Consider the following 19,397-nt stretch of genomic DNA (forward strand, 5'->3'; position numbering starts at 1 on the left):
TTAACAGCATTAAGCACTTGTTATTGCAATATCTCTCACCAATTAAACAATCGGGACTCTCATCTTCAAAAGGGATGAGAGAAAAATGGACCCACGGAGCAGTGAAGGATGGCAATAGAAGCTAGACAGTCAAGAGCTAAAAGACAAACCAGAATCTTATCAACAAAAGGATAAAAGAAGAGTAAAAAGACGAAACAGAGGAAACTTTGCAATGTTTTCGATTGGATACGGGCAACAAATATACCTTGAAAACCCATTAAAAACATGATAACAATCACAAGACTGAGCTAGCAAGACTGACAACTATTTGTGAATACAATGCATGTTACAAGTAATGGACAGAAGAATAGAATTTTTAAAATCTATTCCTTCAGAAAAATGTTGGCACGAACTCCTGACCAAACCTGTGTGGAAATGTATTGACCGCATATAGAGATAAATAAATGCAGAGGAAAATAGCGTAAATCACTGCCAATATTTAAAGAGTATGTATAAATGTCTGAAGCAAACAGTTATGGAGCATGCTGTCAGAGGCTGCCATTGAAATGTCATGAAGTATTATTAATTAATTCCATAAACATTAATAACTTGGTCCAGACTTTTTGGAATCTTCCACTGGCATTCCCTAGATCAAGAACAAAGAACAATACAGCACAGAAACAGGCCCTTCGGCCCTCCAAGCCTCTGCTGACCATGGCACCTGCCAAAACCAGAACCGTATGCACTTACAGAGTCTGCATCCTTCCCTTCCCAGCCTATTCAGATCCATGACATACTTTGTCCTGAGAGGAAGCCATGAACAGTTGCAAATTATATAAGAGGTGTCAAACATTACATACCAATGCTACAGTGAAATATTTACACCAATATTACAATCAAACATTGAACAACAACACTACAGTCAATCATTACACATTCGTACTGCAGTCAGACATCTGTCATGATGAAGGAGAAAACCCGACTTACATACATACTGAACTTCAATTCGACCTGTGTTTTTTTTAATGGATACACAAGCCAAAGATGGTTGAGGATGTAAATTCTGAATTCCTGATGGGTGATATGAAGAGAGAGACAGTGGAATCACGCCCTGTCTCCAAACAAAGACACATTAAAGCGCAAAACTGACTGCCATATCCTGTGGAGATAATGGGAGCTGATTATCATCTCAGCGGGAATGATATCCTGTGAGCAATGTCCCAGACCGGTTTGTGGATTATCCCCTTACAGGAATATACAAAGACTGGGATAAAAGCCAGCTGCAAAACTTGGTCAATGTCGACTAGTGTTGAGTATGTGACACAGGAGGGAAGACAGCAGCAAGCAGCAGACTCCTGCAAAAGCGTTTGCAGGTAACTCTCTCTCTCATTGCTGAAGCAAGCCAAGTCAGCAAAGCCACAGCTGAAAAATAAACAGAGCAGCTTCTCAGCTACACCATAGAACACTAGAATCTCAAAACCGGCTACCCACCTGCTGACGGCAACACTACTAGAATCACGAACCACAATGGCTGCAATGTCCCATCATCTATTCCTCACGGACAAGTCAAAGACTGATTTGTATATTTTTTAACTTACTTTTAGTCTCAATTCTTATTTCTACTCTGTGTGAATGTATGTGCATGTGTTTGTTCATTTCTCACATTTTGTAGCTAATAAACACACTCTTTCTTTAACTCGTGAAAACTTGGTTAAATTGGAACCTTTTGAAACATAAATATATTGAGCTGGGCAAAGTTATCCTTAAGGGAAATGTTCCTTTTAAAATTAATCTTGTTGCGACCATCCAAGGAGGTTAAATAAAGAAAGGAAGCCAGTTCTTCCCTCCTTACCAGGGGAATAATATTTTGTGATACCCCATCCAGGAGTTGGGGATCTTCACCTGGGGGACCAGTCATAACACGTCACACACCAATATTACAGTCAAACATTACACACTGGTACTACAGTCAAACATCACACACCAATATTACAGTCAAACATTACACACCAGTACTACACTCAAACATTACACACCGGTACTACAGTCAATCATCACATACCAATATTACAGTCAAACATTACACACTGGTACTACAGTCAAGCATCACACACCAATATTACAGTCAAACATTACAGGCCAATACTACAGTCAAACCTTACACGCCAATATTACAGTCAAACATTACACACCAATACTACTCAATAATTACGCACCAATATTATAGTCAAACCGGTGTGTAATGTTTGACTGATACTACAATCAAACATCACATATTGATACTACAGTCAATAATTACACGCCATCCGAACAGTCAAACATCACACACCAATACTATTGTCAAAAATCATACATCAGTCTTACAATCAAATCTTACGTACCAATATTACAATCAAACATGACACACCAGTATTGCAGTCAAACATTACACACCAATACTAGTCAAACGTTGCACACTGATACTACAATCAATCGTTGCACACTGATACTACAGTAGATTATTATACACCGGTACTATCGTCAAACATTACATATCAGTATTACAATCAAATATTACACACCAATATTACAGTCAAACATTACAAACTGGTACTACAGTTAATCATTACACCAGTATTGCAGTCAAACATTACACACCAATACTAGTCAAACATTGCACACTGATACTACAGTGAATTATTATACACTGGTACTATCGTCAAACATTACACATCAGCACTACAATCAAATATTACACACCAATATTACAGTCAAACGTTACATACCGGTGCTATCTTCAATCTTTGCACACCAATACTAGTCATACATTACACACCAATACTCCAGTCAAACGTTACGCACTCGTACTACAGTTAAACATCACACGCCAGTATTACAATAAAATATTACACACCAATACTACAGTCAAAAAGATTGGCATGGAACGCAAATGCAAGACTTCTAGTTTAATAAGCCCAACACCCACGACACTCACCCTTTTTAATCCCCAACATCCATCTCTCCCCCTCAAATTCTAATCTCTAGTACCCCTCTCTCCCCCTGACATTCTAATCTCCAAAACCCACCTTTCCCCATGTTTTAATCTCCAGTTCCCACCTCTCTCTCTCCCTCTCTCTCTCTCATGTAACAACTAATAGTTGTGTAGTTTAGGTGCATTGACCTCCATTGCCAATTTCAGTCATCACACCCACCCACGCTGGGAGCAGGTGCTTGCAAACTCTATCCCGTAACACTGACCAATGACATTTGCCGTGAAAATTCTGATCAGCCTGAAACAGTCCCAGTCGCGAAATCGGACCCGCAAAGGGAAGGATGTGATTTTGCGACCCAACAAATATATTTCAGACACAATAGTAAATCCCAGGTTTGGTCTCAGAATAAGTTTCAGACAGTTCCCATCACATCACTCAAACGTTCCAATGCCGGCTGTGCCACACCCCCTACCTTCGCAGGTTTTCCCATCGGCCATCAGCTTCAAGCCCTCTTGACACTTGCAGTAGAAGTTGCCGATGGTGTTACAGCATTGACCTTCACATCCACCATTGTCGTTTCCACATTCATTCACATCTGTGAAACAAAGATTTAATCAATGAACTTTAGAGAAAGGAGCTCTTTCAGGCATGTGTCTGCTGCGCATCCCACCCAGTGACCTGGGTCCCCATGTGGGGTGTGGGTGGGGGGCTGCTGAGTATCCCCTTATATGTGGGTTGGGGCTTTGGGGTGGTCTGTGGTCGCATGGGGGGGGGGGGGTGTTGAGTGATCGGGACGCCATTGTTCTCCTCCTGCACTGAGGAGTTCTGTTTCAGTGCAGGAAACGGGACTAAGTGTGTCGTTGGCGGGGCATTCCCCGCTGTGGCCCCGGATTGCTGCAAAGTCCCGTTAGATAGCGTGGTGTTTCCCAGCGCTACGAGTGTCGGGGAACACTTGGCTGAACACGCTCGACTCTGTTGCAATTTGGTTAGATCGTGTCTCAGATACAACACACACGGCGGAGATTAGTGCTGAAAATTGTCACTGGCTTAATTCCTCAGGCAGTTATGTAACATCTAAGATGGCCACCTGCAAAGGACCATGGGAATTATGGCCAACCCAGGACTCGGACAGATACACAGCCTATGTGTATCTAAAACACAGGTAACCAGACCTGACCGAAACCCCCACCCATTTACATTTCAATGGCCCATTTTCCCAGGACAATGGAATTCCAATCAAGCAACCGGTACAGCCACAGACTGATCAGCGCCACTCCCTTGCTCAGAAAGCACAACTGCCAAGGTCAATGACCGCTAAGGACCCGCCCAGCTACCAAGGCACCTGTCCCTTTATTAGCCGAAATCGAAGAGAGTGATCGTACTATTGGGTCCAAGGTTAAAGACTGCCCCAAAGAGCGCAAAATCCCAGGGGGATAAAAGAGAGCACAGCCATGTGTTCTGTCTCTCTTGGATCCAGCCTGTGCCTACCCAATTGCAGCAGGAACAGCCAGCCAAGTTCAAGACCAACGATTGATACCTGACGGATGAGCCCAGCAGAGACAGAGCCACTTTCTTCGAACCAGCCAAGTGAAATCCAGATAAAGGCCTTTATCCATTTGCACAGTGCCGGTCGCCCTGAAGTTAAGTATAGGTTATGGTAGCTGATAGGTGTAGTTTATCTCGTAGTAGATATTGTGCTTGCATGTCGAGGTAACTGTTGTGTATGTAATAAACCATCTTTTGAACTAACTAACTGGTTGTGTGGTCATTTGATCGATGTAAGGGAAAGGCTGTGGTTCACCGAAATAAATAAATAAGAGCAACAGTTAGTCGCAGAGTTTTTCAATGTTATAAATGATTCATACATGTTGTTATGGATGAAATAAATATCCAGCACTGCTTGAACAGGCTCCACACGGAGATGGCAGAAAGTAGTATTGATTCATTCAAATAAAAATTAGACAAATTTAATTTACAATATGTGGATAATGTGAGGCATGGCAGTGGTAGGTGTAACATGATTGGGACAAATAGGTGACTTTGAACCTATGGATTCCCATCGGTCTCCACCATTGAGGTTTTACTGACCTCATGCCTGGGCCTGCTGTAGGCTTACTGATAAAGAGGTTGATTGGTGCGATCAGTCAACAACTTTTATTATTGTTGCGCTCTGCGACTAACAGGGTGGCAGTGGACAAAGAAACTTGGTCCATTGTCAGCTGACAGTTCCTATGTATTATGTAGGTGGTTAATGTGTGCGGTGTTTCACAGGCAGTAAGACCTGTGCACACAGATGCCCAAAACAGAGAGGAGACAATGTCTGGGTCTAGGCCCCACCCTTCCTCTGTGCCAAGATTGCAGGTGCCAACTGAAGTGAAAATCAGGATTCTACAATTGTCAACGGACCTTATTTGCAGTTGGCACAGGAGATGATTAGCAAAAGCACGTGGGACTGGAGGCAACCTATTGACATAAACCAGGAGTTGGTGAGGAGATGGAAGGCAAAGAGCAGGGTTAATGAATACATATTCTAACGGCAGGATGTGACAAGTGGTGTTCGCTAGGGATTTGTACAGGCACCTCAGCTTTGCATTATATATATCAATGACGGGCAGCACAGTGGTCAGCATTGCTGTCTCACTGCATTGAGGACCCGGGTTCAATCTCGGCCCCGGGTCACTGTCCGTGCGGAGTTTGCACATTCTCCCCATGTCTACGTGGGTCTCACCCCCACAACCCAAAGATGTGCAAGCTAGGTGGATTGGCCACGCTAAATTGCCCCTTAATTGGGGAAAAAACTGGATATTCTAAATTTTTTTTTTTTAATCTGTCAATGACTCGGATGAAAGAATAGAGAACCATATATCTGGGGTGCTGTGATGACCCCCAAGGAGGAACAGCCTGGCAATGTTGGCTAGCCTCGGCAGACGTGTGAAATTGGGCACAAGTATGGGGTCCTGGGGGAGGGTGGGTGTTGTTGCAGGGAACTGCACCCAGCAACGTCAGGAAACGGGGAGATAATTCCAGGAAGGAAAGGAGGAGGGATTTCAACCATCTGTCAGTGCGACATGGCAGCTACACGTTTCCCAAGCGGGGAAATGCTTTTCATATGGCAAGGACCGCGATGGCGCCAGAAATGATCAAACCAAACAGAATAGTCTGCAGACCGACTCCAGGGGCTCACCAAAGAATCATTTATATTCCATTTCTCCAGCTGAAACAAAAGGATAGTGTCTCCTCAGCTCAATAATCACACAGGGAGACAATATCCAGGAGAATAGAGACCCTGTGGTCAATGGGGAGGGTTGGGTCTGATACTCGGGAGGGGCGGGGGGACCTCCCCACACACAGAACTTGGCATAAGATGGATGATAGCCGCAGGGGATCCAATTACGGTTGGGCAACTGAGCGCGTCAACGTGCTGGCTGCATTGGATGAATGAAGCCAGGGCCTGGAAGAGGGCAGGAGGAGGAACCTCACTGGAATAGATGTAAAGCAAGGCAGCACATCTGTCAGTTATTAAGGCAGCCTGCCTGTTTCCTGCATGTCACTGAAACAGCTCTGTTATAGATCACTGTGCAAGGGTTTGGAATGTGTAACATGGCCCATAATTACCATGTGAAAAACTATACTAATAAGCTGATAGCTGGCAGGCTGCATCAAAGATCTGTTTGCGGAATATTGGGAGCGATGGATAATTTGAAGCTGCATCTTGCCAAACGACCTTAAACATCCCGACAGCCCTGGAACGGTGGGGAGCGCTCTTGCTTCTGAGTCAGAAGACAGTGACTTCAAGACCCGCACCAACTGACTTTCCCAGTGCAGTACTGAGGGAGTGCTGCACTGTCAGAGGGTCAGTACTGAGGGAGTGCTGCACTGTCAGGGGGTCAGTACTGAGGGAGTGCTGCACTGTCAGAGGGTCAGTACTGAGGGAGTGCCGCACTGTCAAAGGATCAGTACTGAAGGAGTGCTGCACTGTCAGAGGGTCAGTACTGAGGGACGCAGCACAGTCAGAGGGGCAGTACTGAGGGAGTGCTGCACTGTCAGAGGGTCACTACTGAGGGAGTACTGTACTGTCAGAGGGTCAGTACTGAGGGACTGCTGCACTGTCAGAGGGTCAGTACTGAGGGAGTGCTGCACTGTCAGAGGGTCAGTACTGAGGGAGTGCCGCACTGTCAAAGGATCAGTACTGAAGGAGTGCTGCACTGTCAGAGGGTCAGTACTGAGGGAGTGCTGCACTGTCAGAGGGTCAGTACTGAGGGAGTGCTGCACTGCCAGAGGGTCAGTACTGAGGGAGTGCTGCACTGTCAGAGGGTCAGTACAGTTGGAGTGCTGCACTGTCAGAGGGTCAGTACTGAGGGAGAGCTGCACTGTCAGAGGGTCAGTACTGAGGGAGTGCTGCACTGTCAGAGGGTCAGTACTGAAGGAGTGCTGCAATGTCAGAGAATCAGTACTGAGGGACGCAGCACTGTCAGAGGGTCAATACCGAGGGAGTACTGTACTGTCAGAGGGTCAGTACTGACGGAGTGCCGCACTGTCAGAGGGTCAGTACTGAGGGAGTCCTGCACTGTCAGAGGGTCAGTACTGAGGGAGTACTGCACTGTCAGAGGGTCAGTACTGAGGGAGTGCTGCACTGTCAGAGGGTCAGTACTGAGGGACGCAGCACTGTCAGAGGGTCAGGACTGTTGGAGTACTGCACTGTCAGAGGGTCAGTACTGAGGGAGTACTGTACTGTCAGAGGGTCAGAACTGAGGGAGTCCTGCACTGTCAGAGGGTCAGTACTGAGGTAGTACTGCACTGTCAGAGGGTCAGTACTGAGGGACGCAGCTGTCAGAGGGTTAGTACTGTTGGAGTACTGCACTGTCAGAGGGTCAGTACTGAGGGAGTGCTGCACTGTCAGAGGATCAGTACTGAGGGAGTGCTGCACTGCCAGAGGGTCAGTACTGAGGGAGTGCTGCACTGTCAGAGGGTCAGTACTGAGGGAGTTCTGCACTGTCAGAGGGTCAGTACTGAGGGAGTGCTGCACTGTCAGAGGGTCAGTACTGAGAGAGTGCTGCACTGTCGGAGGATCAGTACTGAAGGAGTGCTGCACTGTCAGAGTGTCAGTACTGAGGGAGTGCTGCACTGTCAGAGGGTCAGTACTGAGGGAGAGCTGCACTGTCAGAGGGTCAGTACTGAGGGAGTGCTGCACTGTCAGAGGGTCAGTACTGAGGGAGAGCTGCACTGTCAGAGGGTCAGTACTGAGGGAAGGCTCCACTGTCAGAGGGTCATAGAACACAGAACATAGAAAATACAGCACAGAACAGGCCCTTCGGCCCACGATGTTGTGCCGAACCTTTGTCCCAGATTAATCATAGATTATCATTGAATTTACAGTGCAGAAGGAGGCCATTCGGCCCTTTGAGTCTGCACTGGCTCTTGGAAAGAGCTCCCTACCCAAACTCAACACCTCCACCCAACACCAAGAGCAATTTTGGACACTAAGGGCAATTTATCATGGCCAATCCACCTAACCTGCACATCTTTGGACTGTGGGAGGAAACCGGAGCACCCGGAGGAAACCCACGCAGACACGGGGAGGATGTGCAGACTCCGCACAGACAGTGATCCAAGCCGAAATCGAACCTGGGACCCTGGAGCCGTGAAGCAATTGTGCTATCCACAATGCTACCGTGCTGCCCTTAAGAACAAATAAATCTACACTATATCATTTTACCGTAATCCATGTACCTATCCAATAGCTGCTTGAAGGTCCCTAATGTTTCCGACTCAACTACTTCCACAGGCAGTGCATTCCATGCCCCCACTACTCTCTGGGTAAAGAACCTACCTCTGATATCCCTTCTATATCTTCCACCTTTCACCTTAAATTTATGTCCCCTTGTAATGGTTTGTTCCACCCGGGGGAAAAGTCTCTGACTGTCTACTCTATCTATTCCCCTGATCATCTTATAAACCTCTATCAAATCGCCCCTCATCCTTTTCCGTTCTAATGAGAAAAGGCCTAGCACCCTCAACCTTTCCTCGTAAGACCTACTCTCCATTCCAGGCAACATCCTGGTAAATCTCCTTTGCACCTTTTCCAAAGCTTCCACATCCTTCCTAAAATGAGGCGACCAGAACTGTACACAGTACTCCAAATGTGGCCTTACCAAAGTTTTGTACAGCTGCATCATCACCTCACGGCTCTTAAATTCAATCCCTCTGTTAATGAACACGAGCACACCATAGGCCTTCTTCACAGCTCTATCCACTTGAGTGGCAACTTTTAAAGATGTATGAACATAGACCCCAAGATCTCTCTGCTCCCCCACATTGCCAAGAACTCTACCGTTAATCCTGTATTCCGCATTCATATTTGTCCTTCCAAAATGGACAACCTCACACTTTTCAGGGTTAAACTCCATCTGCCACTTCTCAGCCCAGCTCTGCATCCTTTCTATGTCTCTTTGCAGCCGACAACAGCCCTCCTTACTATCCACAACTCCACCAATCTTCGTATCGTCTGCAAATTTACTGACCCACCCTTCAACTCCCTCATCCAAGTCATGAATGAAAATCACAAACAGCAGAGGACCCAGAACTGATCCCTGCGGTACGCCACTGGTAACTGGGATCCAGGTTGAATATTTGCCATCCACCACCACTCTCTGACTTCTATCGGTTAGCCAGTTCGTTATCCAACTGGCCCAATTTCCCACTAACCCATGCCTCCTTACTTTCTGCAGAAGCCTACCATGGGGAACCTTATCAAATGCCTTACTTAAATCCATGCACACTACATCCACTGCTTTACCTTCATCCACATGCGTGGTCACCTCCTCAAAGAATTCAATAAGACTTGTAAGGCAAGACCTACCCCTCACAAATCCGTGCTGACTATCCCTAATCAAGCAATGTCTTTCCAGATGCTCAGAAATCCTATCCTTCAGTACCCTTTCCATTACTTTGCCTACCACCAAAGTAAGACTAACTGGCCTGTAATTCCCAGGGTTATCCCTAGTCCCTTTTTTGAACAGGGGCACGACATTCGCCACTCTCCAATCCCCTGGTACCACCCCTGTTGACAGTGAGGACGAAAAGATCATTGCCAACGGCTCTGCAATTTCATCTCTTGCTTTCCATAGCATCCTTGGATATATCCCGTCAGGCCCGGGGGACTTGTCTATCCTCAAGTTTTTCAAAATGCCCAACACATCTTCCTTCCTAACAAGTATTTCCTCGAGCTTACCAATCTGTTTCACACTGTCCTCTCCAACAATATCGCCCCTCTCATTTGTAAATACAGAAGAAAAGTACTCGTTCAAGACCTCTCCTATCTCTTCAGACTCAATACACAATCTCCCGCTGCTGTCCTTGATCGGACCTACCCTCGCTCTAGTCATTCTCATATTTCTCACATATGTGTAAAAGGCCTTGGGGTTTTCCTTGATCCTACCCGCCAAAGATTGTTCATGCCCTCTCTTAGCTCTCCTAATCCCTTTCTTCAGTTCCCTCCTGGCTATCTTGTATCCCTCCAATGCCCTGTCTGAACCTTGTTTCCTCAGCCTTACATAAGTCTCCTTTTTCCTCTTAACAAGACATTCAACCTCTCTTGTCAACCATGGTTCCCTCACTCGACCATCTCTTCCCTGCCTGACAGGGACATACATATCAAGGACACGTAGTACCTGTTCCTTGAACAAGTTCCACATTTCACTTGTGTCCTTCCCTGACAGCCTATGTTCCCAATTTATGCACTTCAATTCTTGTCTGACAACATCGTATTTACCCTTCCCCCAATTGTAAACCTTGCCCTGTTGCTCGCACCTATCCCTCTCCATTACCAAAGTGAAAGTCACAGAATTGTGGTCACTATCTCCAAAATGCTCCCCCACTAACAAATCTATCACTTGCCCTGGTTCATTACCAAGTACTAAATCCAATATTGCCCCTCCTCTGGTCGGACAATCTATATACTGCGTTAGAAAAGCTTCCTGGACACACTGCACAAACACCACCCCATCCAAGCTATTTGATCTGAAGAGTTTCCACTCAATATTTGGGAAGTTAAAGTTACCCATGACTACTACCCTGTGACGTCTGCACCTTTCCAAAATCTGTTTCCCAATCTGTTCCTCCACATCTCTGATACTATTGGGGGGCCCATAGAAAACTCCTAACAAGGTGACTGCTCCTTTCCTATTTCTGACTTCAACCCATACTACCTCAGTAGGGTGATACTCCTCGAACTGCCTTTCTGCAGCTGTTGTACTATCTCTAATTAACAATGCCACCCCACCCCCCCACCCCCACCTCTTTTACCACTCTCCCTAACCTTATTGAAACATCTATAACCAGGGACCTCCAACAACCATTTCTGCCCCTCTTCTATCCAGGTTTCCGTGATGGCCACCACATCGTAGTCCCAAGTACCGATCCATGCCTTAAGTTCACCCACCTTATTCCTGATGCTTTTTGCGTTGAAGTATACACACTTCAACCCATCTCCGTGCCTGCAAGTACTCTCCTTTGTCAGTGTTCCCTTCCCCACTGCCTCATTACACGCTTTGGCGTCCTGAATATCGGCTACCTTAGTTGCTGGACTACAAATCCGGTTTCCATTCCCCTGCCAAATTAGTTTAAACCCTCCCGAAGAGTACTACAAAACCTCCCTCCCAGGATATTGGTGCTCCTCTGGTTCAGATGCAACCCGTCCTGCTTGTACAGGTCCCACCTTCCCCAGAATGCACTCCAATTATCCAAATACCTGAAGCCCTCCCTCCTACACCACTCCTGCAGCCACGTGTTCAGCTGCACTCTCTCCCTATTCCTAGCCTCGCTATCACGTGGCACTGGCAACAAACCAGAGATGACAACTCTGTCTGTCCTGGCTTTTAACTTCCAGCCTAACTCCCTAAACTTGTTTATTACCTCCATACCCCTTTTCCTACCTATGTCGTTGGTACCAATGTGCACCACGACTTCTGGCTGCTCACCCTCCCCCTTAAGGATCCTGAAGACATGATCCGAGACATCCCTGGCCCTGGCACCCGGGAGGCAACATACCTTCCGGGAGTCTCGCCCGCGACCACAGAACCTCCTATCTATTCCCCTAACCATTGAATCTCTTACAACTATTGCTTTTCTATTCTCCCCCCTTCCCTTCTGAGCCCCAGAGCCAGACTCAGTGCCAGAGACCTGGCCGCTAGGGCCTTCCCCCGGTAGGTCATACCCCCAACAGCATCCAAAACAGTATACTTGTTTTGAAGGGGAACGGCCACGAGGGATCCCTGCACTGTCTGCCTGTTTGTTTTTTTCCCCCTGACTGTAACCCAGCTATTTTTGTCCTGTACCTTGGGTGTGGTGACCTCCCTGTAACTCTTCTCAATCACCCCCTCTGCCTCCCGGATGACCCGAAGTTCATCCAGCTTCAGCTCCAGTTCCCTAACACGGTCTTTGAGGAGCTGAAGTTGGGTGCACTTCCCACAGGTATAGTCAGCGGGGACACCGGTGGTATCCCTCACCACCCATATCCTACAGGAGGAGCATGCAACTGGCCTAGCCTCCATCCCCTCTTACCTGACAGAATATAGCTGCCCTGTGGACTAACTAGATCTCCTCCCTCCGACTCTGCTCCCAGTCAGCTACACTTTCTGTAAACTCCTGGCTCTCTTCTCACTCTTTGCGGAAATGTCGGAAACAAAATGAAGGGAGCACCTTACTCCCTCCTCACCTAACTCCCTCGGTCACCAAACTCTTACTATAGCACTCAAATGCACCAAATGAAGGAGTGCCGCACTGTCAGATGGTCAGTACTGAGGGAGCGCTGCACTGTCAGAGGGTCAGTACTGAGGGAGTGCTGCACTGTCAGAGGGTCAGTACTGAGGGAGCGCTGCACTGTCAGAGGGTCAGTACTGAGGGAGTGCCGCACTGTCAGAGGGTCAGTACTGAGGGACTGCTGCTCTGTCAGAGGGTCAGTACTGAGGGAGTGCTACTCTGTCAGAGGTTCAGTACTGAGTGAGAGCTGCACTGTCAGAGGGTCAGTACCGATGGAGAGCTGCACTTTGAGAGGGTCAGTACTGACGGAGTGCTGCCCTGTCAGAGGGTCAGTACTCAGGGAGTGAAGCCCTGTCAGAGGGTCAGTACTGAGGGAGTGCTGCACTGTCAGAGGATTAGTACTGAGGGAGTGCTGCACTGTCAGAGGGTCAGTACTGAGGGAGTGCTGCACTGTCAGAGGGTCAGTATTGAGGGAGTGCTGCACTGTCAGAGGGTCAGTACTGATGGAGAGCTGCACTGTCAGAGGGTCAGTACTGAGGGAGTGCTGCACTGTCCAAGGTAACACCTTTTGGAAGAGATATTAAATAGAGGTCTGCTTCCAATATGGCACATGTTGGTGTAGTGGCGATGTCACGGGATTAATAATCCAGTTGTCTCAGACAATCTTTTGACCACATGGGTTCAAATCCTACCATGGCAGCTGGTGGAATTTTAAAAAAATTAAATTGGAATATTAGCTAGTCTCAGTAATGGTGAGTGCGAAACTATCATTGATTGTTCTAAAACCCATCTGGTTCATTGACGTTCTTCAGGGTAGGAAACCAGTCCTCTTTACCTGGGCCTGCCTACATGTGACTCCAGATCTACATTCATGTGGTTGACTCGTAGCTACCCCCTGAAATAACCTAGCAAGTCACTCAGTTCAAGGGCAATTAGTGATGAGCAATAAATACTGGCCTTGCCAACGATGTCCACATTCCACAAAAAAATTAATTAAAAAGAAGACGATTCCATCATTCTTTGTTAAAGTAGAGCAGGGAAGTTGTTCCCGGCTTCCCACCCGCTATTTGTCCCTCAACCATCACCAAATAAAATCTGTTAAGTTATCTCACTGCTCCCTGTGTGATCTTGCTGTACGCAAATTGGCTGCCACATTTCCTACAATTGTGCCAACACAATTCTATGTACTTTATTGGTTATGAAGCACTTTGGGAGATCTGGAGCTGGTGCAAGGTGATATATAAATGCAAGTCTTCTTTCATTCCTCTGATCCACCTTGAAGGTGATTCCGTGGAAAGGATGCAGTCCAGCTTCTAATAGCATTGGCTCTGATCTCAGACACCAGGCTATTCAAGCATGGGAGGCATCACAGCTTCGGCTGACATTGTCCTCACCCAATCTGTGGGCAGTGCACTGTCCTGGTTATGTTACTGAACTAATTAATCCATCAGTTCAAATCCTCTCTTGAAAATTCTGATCAGATTTTAAAAGTTATCCGGAAATAAAAAATTTGGTGTCAGGAAAAGTGACCATGAATTTGTTTTACTGTCATAAAAATCCAGCAAATTCGCTGACACTTCTTTAAAGAAGGAAATCTGCTGTGCTTACTCGCTCTGGCCAATATGTGATTCCAGTCAACATATCGACATGGTGAACTATGAACTGCTCTCTGAAATGGCTGTGGTAATACCAGGTATTGCGGTACCTGAGAGGTGGATGACCATTAGCTAGATCCTGGAGTCTACCATTGGCCGATATACATAGCTCCGTCCTGAGAGGCGGAGTATAAGAACTGATGCCGTCCCAGCAGCCTTCACTTTCTGTATCGAAGCTGCTGGGGAAGAGTTCTAGCAGATTAAAGCCTATTAGTTATGACTCACTTTGTCTCGAGAGTAATTGATTGCGCATCAATGGCCAAGGAAGCCACTTCGTTGTCAGGTCGATTTGGGGAGGGCAATAAATGTCGGCCTTCCCAGTGACACCCACATCCTAAGAATGAATAGCAGCAATGACTGGATAGGTTTCCTCGGATGAGAACCTTGACTGATTTTCTTATCGCCACCCCCCTTCGTTCACAGTGGGTGGCCAACTGTAATCCCAGGCCTGCAAAGGCCAATTAACTCGGCGATAGACCAGAAATTGAGTCTGGGCTTTTCATGGGCTGTGAGTTCTGTCATGGCACCGGGAGCTCTTATCAGAACGAGGAATGGCTCATGTTTCTTTTTACTGCTCCTACTGAAAGAAATGACATTTTATTCTTGCAAATGCTCTTGAAAGGGCTGCTAATAGATCATAGACCATAGAATTTACAGTGCAGAAGGAGGCCATTTGGCCCGTTGAGTCTGCAATGGCTCTTGGAAAGAGCACCCTACCCAAGGTCAACACACCCACCCTATCCCCATAACCCAGTAACCCCACCCAACACTAAGGGCAACTTTGGACACAAAGGGCAATTTATCATGGCCAATCCACCTAACCTGCACATCTTTGGACTGTGGGAGGAAACCGGAGCACCCGGAGGAAACCCATGCACACACGGGGAGGATGTGCAGACTCCGCACAGACAGTGACCCAAGCCGGAATTGAACCTGGGACCCTGGAGCTGTGAAGCAATTGTGCTACCCACAATGCTACCGTGCTGCCCGTGAAAGTATTAATAGCTAACTGGAGTCACTATAAACCCAGACCTCTCAGTCGACCCTATGTTGAAAGGCTGCCATGCACGCCTATGCCCAGGACGAAACGTCATGGTTTCTGGATGCCAGCTAAACATTGCTGTTTTCCTCATCTCTTCTGTTTCATTATCAGATGTCCCGGTTACAATGGTCAGGTAAGGGATAGAACCCGAGTAGAGCTGACTCCAGAGCTCTATTTCTCAGTTCGAAATTGTAGCTGGATGCCCTCTGGTAAATTTCCTGGGACAGCCCAGGCCTCTCGGCTGCATTTCATTGTGGTGGGCTAAGGTCCCAGCCCCTGTGACGCTGTGAAGGGCGAGATGGGAAAGGGAGAGCGGGAGCTGAAAGATGGAGAAAGGGAGGGAGGAAGGAGAAAATGAGGGAAGGAAAGGGAAGCGAGAGCAGGAAAGAGGAGGAAGGAGGGAAGCGAGGAGGAATGGGGAGAATGAGGGAAGGAGAAAGAGGGGAAGGAAAAAATAAAATACAGAAGGGCAAGGAGAAAGAGTATGAAGTTAAAAGAGAAGAAGAAAGGGATCAAACGCGAAGGAGGAAGGAGGAGAGTGAGAGGGTGGATGAGGAAGGGATTACATATTGAATTTTCATATCACAACCTTTGGATCAATTGAGAGTCCAGCAATGAACTGGTTGATTGTATTTCAAGAGAAAACCAACCCACAAAGTATTTTTGTGCAGATGGAGAAGCAGAGCGAACATGGGGTGGAACAGTGCAACCTTGGGAAGTGAACCGAGGAGCAGTGAAAGTGGCCCCAGTTGGGTTCAGCGATTTACTACAAGTTCTACAAAGTCCATTTCCTAACCCACGGACCAGCAGTGAGGCAACTCCAAATTCAGAACCAGGATCAGGGATGAAGTGCAGGATTAGGCCAGGATTTCTTTAAAGGAGAGAATTACAAAGAGGCGGAAGGGAAAAAATAGAATTACGAAGGACAGAAGGCACGGGACACAGGGAAAAAGCAACAAAAGGAGAAATGAAAGTGTGAGAACGAGTGAGAGTGGTTTTGCTGCGAGAGATGGAGAGAAATAAAAATTATCGGGAGCAGGGGAGAGCAGTGCCGAAATACAGGGAAGGAGGAAAAGAGAGTGAGGAAAGAGTGTATGGAAAAAAAATAGATGATAAGAGATTGAGCAGAAGACAGGTGGGTAGACAGAATACAACATAAAATCACCAGGAAAAGAAGAAGACAGAGATAAAGACACAAAGAAGGAGACAGAGAGAGGCAGAAGAGCAAAGACAGAAACAAAAAGACAATCCTCTGCCCCGATACAGCTGAGAACAACAAAGGCAGACAAGGTTGTTCAAACGGAACAATGCAGTGTTGGCACATCACATCTCGAGGATATGGTGACCTGTGGTTTTGCAGGCTGGCGTTTGGTTGCAAAGATGCAAGCACTGAAGGACGCAGGGCAAAAGAACAGCCACTAAACCCAACATCTATCTCCTGCATGGGTCCAGTTCACATTGTTTTCAGTGAGTATCAACCTGCCAAAAAATTAGCATGGCTTGCTGTCCCCTAGTGGGAGATGTCAGCCATTACAGTTCAAACACACCAAAGTCTTTCAACTATCACTGTGGGACAGAAATGCACAAAGGCTTTTAACATTGATATAAAACTCCGCTCTTTGCTATTGAAGGGATACATAAACCTGATTAAAATAGATGGATTAACACTTTATTAAATTAGCAAAGGGAAGGTTGCAAGTGGGCTTGCAGCAAATAAAAGCTGAATTGTTGCACGGTACGATTACAAGACTACTGTGGGCATGGAGCGGTAGTGGAAGGTTTTGCTCAGTTATAAGGTGAGAATGTTTGACAAAGAGCAGGACCTAAGCCTTGCCAGATCTAACATGCACCTATAATTTCACAAGTATTAAAAACAGTCTGCAAATCAACACAGTAACTTGTATTTATATAGTGAGCTGAATTCTCTACTTCTCGTCGCTGGTGACGAGTGTGCGATCGGTCGGAGAATAGTGTGTAATGGAAAAAATGCAACATGCGCCCGGCGCCAATTCCACAGCCATGGTGCTGGATTCTCCGCGCCGAAATCGCAATCGATGCAGGGGCGGAGAATGGGTGTTTACGCTGAAATCTGGTCCAACGCCACACCCGCGATTCTCTGGAGAATCGCTCGCGATTCGTGTTCTTGCGAAGTGCGCGGCACAGGTAGGGGGCCATTGACAGAGGCACCCCCCGCGATTCACCGAGGAAAACCGGCCGAGTTCCCGATGGCGTGGTTCGAAACACATATCGGCCGTCAGATGGGGGACGGGGGGGGGGGGAATCGATCACCGGGGGGGGGGGGGGCGGGGGGGGCCTCATGGCCGGCCAGGGGGGACTATCGGGCGTCACGGACCCGGAGGCGCGCGTGATCTCGGGGAGGCCTACATTTCTGGTGCCGCTCCGCAGGCTGAGTCCACCATGACCACGGGGCAGCAGGCCGCTGCCGTGCGCGGAGTCCCGACCGGAAGTGCGGGGCATCGTATCTGCAGCCAGAGCTGTGAGAAGCACTCCGGGGCCTGTCAGCCCCCTGCATGTAGGGGAATCACTCAGTACTTTCTTCAGTAAAGTCCAGAGTGATTCGCCAGACTTAGCCCCATTATTGGAGAATCCCACCCATGGTCCCTCGCTGGTGGTGTTATTGAAGTTTCCGCCCTGCACCTGTGGATCCATGCAAAACCGTCATTTGCGTGGATTTAAATATCAGCTGAATCAGCAAGGGCATGGGCATGGCAAACTCAATCAGTGGTCCACCGGGTGTTGGCACTCCTCAGAAGGGATGCCCACCTGCAGAGGAAGCAGAGGATTAGCAGAGCTCAGTCCAAACAAAGGACACCTGCACCGTGGCCTTTGGCACCCTCCCTGGGTCTCTGACCCTCTCAGGGCAGAGGCTTCACCAGTAACCCCCACCCCTCAGGATCACGAGCTGCCTCATCATGGTGCGACTGGCAGCACTGACTCTGCCACCTCCTCCCAGGCGCAGTTAAACAGGGTGGGCTTGAGCCTGTGGCCCATCCTGGGGAAGAGCTGTCCCTCCACTCCTCACTGGCATCGAGCAGTGGGTCTACCATGAACTCCTGAAATCGGGGGCAAATCTTCTCTGAGCCATCTCCGTGGCTGCAGTGAGTGTGGTGAGTGGAGCTCTTAAAAACCAGCTCCAGCTGTCAGGGTCTTGAGCGCTAATTCCGGCCCCAGTGGTTACACCGCCCGTGGGGCCAGGAATTGTTTCCAATTCTCTCCAGCAGAGTGCTAGCCCATTTTAATTTCCTGAATCGCAGAAGGGTAGCGCCCCCAATGAAAATGCAAATCACAGGCTATTCAGTTCCAGCAGGAAAACATGGAGCGCAATTTAACTAAATGGGAACAAAGTCCAATAGCGAGCGTGTTTAGCCACATGTATCCCGGCAGTCGCAGGGCTAAAAAACACAAGAGTATAAAGCTTTTGATAAGGGGGCTCAACAGGGAACGCACGGCCGAGGCCACAAAACCCTGTTTAGTACACTGAGGATCTCCGCTCGCTGGAACTCCTCAGTGTAGCGAGTGATCGGGCTGCCATTTTAAAATGGCGTCCCGATCCCGGAGGCCCCCATAGCAACCCCTAAAGCCTCAACACACTATGGGAGGGCACCCCCACAACATCCATACAGCGGCTGGTTTAGCACACTGGGCTAAATCGCTGGCTTTTAAAGCAGACCAAGGCAGGCCAGCAGCACAGTTCAATTCCCGTACCAGCCTCCCCGAACAGGCGCCGGAATGTGGCAACTAGGGGCTTTTCACAGTAACTTCATTTGAAGCCTACTTGTGACAATAAGCGATTTAAAAAACATTTTTTTACAGGGGTACCCCCGGCCTAATCACAACCGCACAAAAAATGCCAGCATGGCAGTGTTCATCTGGCACCCTGGCAGTGCCCCTACCATCTGGCAGTCCAACATGGCACCTGGGCTGACACTGCTAGGGTGCCAGGCTGGCAATGCCAGGGTGACACTCTGC

General features: G+C 47.8%; 1 protein-coding gene across 1 annotated transcript in view; it reads right to left on the reverse strand.

The window, feature by feature from the left end:
• The window catches only part of LOC140392612 (uncharacterized), a 518,519-nt gene that overhangs the window by 321,937 nt on the left and 177,185 nt on the right, over positions 1-19,397 (reverse strand). The window contains exon 5 of the mRNA XM_072478033.1: positions 3,424-3,546. Coding sequence (XP_072334134.1) covers positions 3,424-3,546 — 123 coding nt within the window. The remainder of the gene's footprint in view (positions 1-3,423; positions 3,547-19,397) is intronic.

This window comes from Scyliorhinus torazame, chromosome 16 (genome assembly GCF_047496885.1).
Source record: "Scyliorhinus torazame isolate Kashiwa2021f chromosome 16, sScyTor2.1, whole genome shotgun sequence".
In the NCBI taxonomy this organism is placed as follows: Eukaryota; Metazoa; Chordata; class Chondrichthyes; order Carcharhiniformes; family Scyliorhinidae; genus Scyliorhinus; species Scyliorhinus torazame.